The following is a 6,000-nucleotide window of genomic DNA, read 5'->3' as shown; positions in this document are numbered from 1 at the left end:
AGAGAGAACACACCACACTCCTCACAGACAGTCACCCGGAGGAAACCCACGCAGACACAAGGAGAACACACCACACTCCTCACAGACAGTCACCCAGAGGAAACCCACACAGACACAGGGAGAACACACCACACTCCTCACAGACAGTCACCCGGAGCAGGACCCAAACCCACAACCTCCAGGACCCTGGAGCTGTGACAGAGACACTACCTGCTGTGAAAAACAGACAAAGCCAAATTTAATTAAACAAGAAAATTTCTTCTGTGAAGATGCTTTGTGAAAACATCAGTTGTAAAAAAATATCTATATGAATTAATTTTGATGGATTGAAATCACTGATTGACAAAACAAAACTGAACAAAATAAACAAATCTAAAGAAACAAACACACAGCCGAGTCTAGAGTTTTCAGACAGTTCATTTGTGAAGCATTTATTTCAGAATCTCTGGAATATTTCTCAGTTATTATTCCTGGATTATTCCATGTTCAGTGTTATTCCCAGATTATTCCTCAATGCGCTGAGTCATTTTTTCTGAATCAGTTGTGAATTTGTTCTCTGTCTTTTGAAGCAAATCATTTCCCTTTGTTCTTCTTTGTCTAATTTACCACAAAACAACTAATCCTCTTATTCATGCCTAAAGTGTGTGGGTCTGCAGGGTGGCTGATGATGGGCGGATCGCTGTCTGAATCTGAATGAATGATGTCAGACACTGATCCTTTTGAGAGCAACATTACATCAGTCACTGGGTGAGAGACAGAGCATCAACAAGAGACAGAGAGAGAGAGAGAGAGAGAGAGAGAGAGAGAGAGAGAGAGAGAGAGAGAGAGAGAGAGAGAGAGAATGAGGCAGAGAAAGACAGAGAGAGAGAGAGAGAGAGTAAAAGAGAGAGAGAGGGAGAGAGATACACTGAGAGAGAGACAGAGACAGAAAGAGATAGATAGAAACAGACACACAGACAGAGAGAGAGTGGGATGACAGACAGAGAGATAGTGGGATGACAGACAGAGAGAGAGAGAGAGAGAGAGCGAGAGAGAGAGAGGGAGATACACTGAGAGAGAGACAGAGACAGAAAGAGATAGATAGAGAGAGGAGTAAAAGAAAGAGTGAGAGAAAAAGACAGACAGAAAGAAACAGACACACAGACAGAGAGAGGGGGATGACAGACAGAGAGAGAGATTGACGGACTGTTCTGAAGGTTCTCCATCAGTTCCTCAGTGTGCTGCAGTAATAGACGCTCCATTACAGCTCAGAGTCTGTTCGTCTTACTCACTGTCACTTCAAATAAAAGTCTGTATTGACCGCTCTGTCCACGCTGTCCACTCTATGGACGTTTAGGTCGAATGCGTAGCCAAGATTTAAAGAAACAATTTATGTCTCCAAAATGTAGGGCACAATAAATATATTTACATGATTATTTATGAGATTTAAACTGTTTTCATAAATGTTAATCAAGTTCTGTAATTCCTCATTAATATCTCTGTAGTTCCACATTAATATCTCTGTAGTTCCACATTAATATCTCTGTAGTTACACATTAATATCTCTGTAGTTCCACATTAATATATCTGTAGTACCACATTAATATCTCTGTGGTTCCACATTAATATCTCTGTAGTTCCACCTTAATATCTCTGTAGTTACACAGTAATATATCTGTAGTTCCACCTTAATATCTCTGTAGTACCACATTAATATCTCTGTGGTTCCACATTAATATCTCTGTAGTTACACATTAATATATCTGTAGTTCCACATTAATATCTCTGTAGTTCCACTTTAATATCGCTGTAGTTCCACCATACTATCTATGTAGTTAGACCTTAAGATCTCTGTAATTCCACCTTAAGATCTCTGTAGTTCCATCTTAATATCTCTGTAGTTCCACATTAATATTTCTGTAGTTCCACCTTAATGTCTCTGTAGTTAGTCCTTAAGATCTCTGTAATTCCACCTTAAGATCTCTGTAGTTCCACCTTAATATCACTGTAGTTCCATCATAAGACCTCTGTAATTCCACATTAAGATCTTTGTAGTTCCACCTTAAGACCTCTGTAATTCCACATTAAGATCTTTGTAGTTCCACCTTAATATCTCTGTAGTACCACATTAATATCTCTGTAGTTCCACATTAATATTTCTCTAGTTCCACTTTAATGTCTCTGTAGTTAGGCCTTAAGATCACTGTAATTCCACCTTAAGATCTCTGTAGTTCCACCTTCATATCTCTGTATTATTTCTACCTTAAGTTCTCAGTAATTCCACATTAACATCTCAGTACTGTCCTCTTTAACATTGGAGTGGTTCCACCTTAATATCTCAGTCATGTCTCCTTAACAACTTTTCACGTATGTAACATCTCAGTAGTGTCTCCTTGATGACAGACTGTAGCTTGTGTCTCCTGCTGCTCAGATCTGTCTCCTGGGTGAAGGAGTCCAGGAATGTCCCCTATGTCTCATCTGGAGTTTGGACGGATGTCTCAGTGGTGTTTCACTCTGTCTGCCGTACTCCATCATTTCTCACACAGTTGCTCCTGAAGAGTTTCGGGAGGATCACTGTTAAGTCTCCTGAGACATTAGTGTGAAACTGTTGAGAAATAACCTCCACTGTGGGCAGTACTTTTAAACCAACATTTAAAGACAAGGGAAACAATGCCTCCACACTTTAGTCCTGCAGTGTGAAGAACTAATTTGCCCCCATCCCTCTTTTCTCCATCCCTCTGTCCCTCTGTCCTCTGTCCCCCGTCCCTCCCTCCTCTCCTCTGCGGAGATGCGAGATGCATCCGGGGCGCTGTCTGTTTGTTTATTGATTCATTTACTACACACTGGAAAAATTCATTTTGAGCGAGAGAAAGGTCAGTGAGCGCTCGTCCATCACTCGCCGCCTTTTACTAAAAAACAATAGAGCTGGGGTGAAATTCGGCCTCCACACTGACGAGATCAAAGGTCACAGTGTGTGTGTGTATTGTCCCCCTCTCCCCCTGTTCCTCAGCGCTCAGGACCCCCACAGAGCAGGTGTGATGTGGTGGTGGATCATTCTCTGTGCTGCAGTGACACTGACGTGGTGGTGGTGTGTTAGTGTTTGTTGTGCTGGTGTAGAGTGGATCAGACACAGCAGTGCTGCTGGAGTTTTTAAACCCCTCAGTGTCTGGACTGAGAACAGTCCACCGACCAAAAACATCCAGCCGACAGCGTCCTGTGTCACTGATGAAGGACTAGAGGACGAGCGACACACACTGTGCAGCGACAGATGAGCTACTGTCTCTGAATTTACATCTACAAGGTGGACCAACGAGGGAGGAGTGTCTCACAGAGTGGACAGAGAGTGGACACGGTTTAAAAACTCCAGCAGCACTGCTGTGTCTGATCCACTCTACACCAGCACAACACACACTAACACACCACCACCACGTCAGTGTCACTGCAGCGCTGAGAATGATCCACCACCACATCACACCTGCTCTGTGGGGGTCCTGAGCGCTGAAGAACAGGGGGAGAGGGGGACAATATTTTTCCTGGTTGTGGGACAAATATTTAAAAGACTCACTCACACACACACAGGGGGGAAGAGGTGGGGTAACAAAGTATGCAGAAAACTACAGAGTGCTACAGTGTAGTCAGTAGAAATATGGAGGTAGTTATCATATTCTCTCTCTCTCTCTCTCTCTCTCTCTCTCTGTCTCTCTCTCTCGCTCTCTCTTTCTCTCTCTCTCTCTCTCTCTTTCTCTCTCTCTCTCTCTCTCTCTCTCTCTCTCTCTCTCTCTCTTTCTCTCGCTCTCTTTCTCTCTTTCTCTTGCTCTCCCTCTCTCTTTCTCTCAGGGCGGAGGCATATGAGCTGATGGTGGTGGAGTTCGAGGTGGATAACTTCATCACACTGCAGGTTTCTCAGGCCGTTCGCTGGAGGGTGGAGTACCCGTCGACCGGGGAGACAGAAGAGGCCATCAGTGTCGTCTTCATCAGCCAGAGAGACGTCCTGGGCATCGTCCCTCTCGCAGAGGTGGGAGACAGCTCTCTTATGGCACTTTTACACTGCATGGCCCCTACTCTACTTGACTTTCCTGCTGTGAATCAGGTCCTGGTTCTGGAAGCGGGTTCTTGTTTAGTGGCTGTTCTCTCGTGGTTCAGAGCGAGTCGAGTAGGGACTAAACCGTGGCGTGTAAACCTTGCAGAGCGCTGATTGTCCAGAGAGAGTCGTCACTCTACGCCACGCAACGCAGACGCGTTGCAGACGACCAGCAGACGACAACGTTTGTTTTTATCCGACTCACGACCGCAGCTCGTAAAATGACGCCGTGGTCTTTTGAAGAGGTTCAAACGCTCCTTGGATCGGTGGCCGACGAAAGAATCCAGCGAGAGCTGGACGCTGCAACAAGGAAGGAACAAACTCTACTGATCTGTCTGAACTGATGACGGAGCTGTGTTCAGTCCCAAACAACAACAACACGCCGATACACCATGAGTAAACACCGCTTAACGTTACCACCGCTGTTGTTGTGGTTTCCAAAGACCACTGTTCCCCTTAGAGACGGGGTTAGAGATGACACCGGGTACATTTCAGGGGGGAGCTGTGGGAGTGGAAAACCAACCAGGGACCAATCAGAGAGTAGAGTCCAGTAGAGTTGGGACCATGCAGTCAAAAGGCCACTGACCACACCGTCCAGTCCCAGTTTTGTTTTATGAACAAACTCACAGTGCACAATTTAAAAAAAAATAATTTTCATAGGAACATAAACACACACACACACCTTACCGTGTGCCCTTTATAGTTCATTCCAGCCTCGTTGTATCTCACATGATCGGATCGATCAATAAAGTCGATCAGCTGGATCAGCAGTGTTCAATTATTGGGATTTTCTCCGGTTGGACGCTGGGTGACCACCACAGAACTAAACACACAAATCCTGCTGTTTCACTGGAGCTAAAACACGTGTGTGTGTGTGTGTGTGTGTGTCTGTCTGTCTGTGTCTGGTCAGAGGGTTAAGCCCCTCAGACGGATTTTTGTCACACAGTCAGTATGAGTTCAGATTAACAACAGTGTGTGTGTGTGTGTGTGTGTGTTTCTATCCTGCCTGAGGTCGTTATGCATGCCACGTTAAATGAACAAGCTTAAAGCCACTGTCACATCTTTAATTTTTCACATGGAAGACCACACACACACACACACACACACACACACACACACACACACACACACACACACATTCAACAGAATTGGATCCTGGATGCTGCAGCTGCCGTCCACCATTGATTTCTTTGCTTTGGGTTAAGACTAATGGCATGTGAATTAGTGCACGCACACACACACACACGCTCTCTCTCTTTGAGTGTTTATATGTAATTACAGTGTAAGTAACAGTGTAACTCAAAGTTTAATCAATGACTGAATGGAGAGTAATTACTGGTTTGTAACGTGGGAATTCACTCAGTACTCGACCTGATTACATTTTACTTACATCTCACACAGTGGCTACAGACTAACACTAACACACTGTGGGACTTGAACACACACATGTAACTGAGGTGTGATCCCGACTGGGCATTTTAAAGACAGGTGTTTCTGTGCAGCGCGTTCACAGCTTCTCTCAGACACTCTTCTCCTGAGAAACATACAGATCTGCTTCAGAGTCGAGTTCAGAAAACACCTCCTCACCAGGAGAAGCAGGATCAGAGTCTGAATCTTGCTGCACTGAGACACCACTGGATACTGGAGTCACTACTGAGCTCTAAAGAGAAACACACTGTAAACAGAAGTGCGTTTCAGAGCTGAGTCCTGGAAACACACACAGTTCTAATGAAATAAGGGTCAGTGGACATTCAAACCCTGCGTGAGACGTGGAGACGAGTCTTCAGTTAATGGTTCGAGACCGTGAGGACCATGTTCATACAGTGAGAGTCAGCAAGAAACAGTCAGAGACAGTGAGAGACAATCAGAGACTCTGCTGTTTGGACAATGAGAAACAGTGAGAGACAGTGAGGGACAGTGATGGACTCAGGGGTTTGGGC

At 44.9% G+C, this 6,000-nt stretch overlaps 1 protein-coding gene across 1 annotated transcript in view; it reads left to right on the top strand.

Moving 5' to 3' along the window:
• The window catches only part of LOC136677302 (transmembrane protein 132C-like), a 356,167-nt gene that overhangs the window by 279,793 nt on the left and 70,374 nt on the right, over window positions 1-6,000 (top strand). Inside the window, exon 5 of the mRNA XM_066654805.1 lies at window positions 3,817-3,994. Coding sequence (XP_066510902.1) covers window positions 3,817-3,994 — 178 coding nt within the window. The remainder of the gene's footprint in view (window positions 1-3,816; window positions 3,995-6,000) is intronic.

Source organism: Hoplias malabaricus, chromosome X2, assembly GCF_029633855.1.
Source record: "Hoplias malabaricus isolate fHopMal1 chromosome X2, fHopMal1.hap1, whole genome shotgun sequence".
In the NCBI taxonomy this organism is placed as follows: domain Eukaryota; kingdom Metazoa; phylum Chordata; class Actinopteri; order Characiformes; family Erythrinidae; genus Hoplias; species Hoplias malabaricus.
Note: the sequence above shows the minus strand (reverse complement) of the source record. Positions and strands in the feature narration are given on the sequence as shown.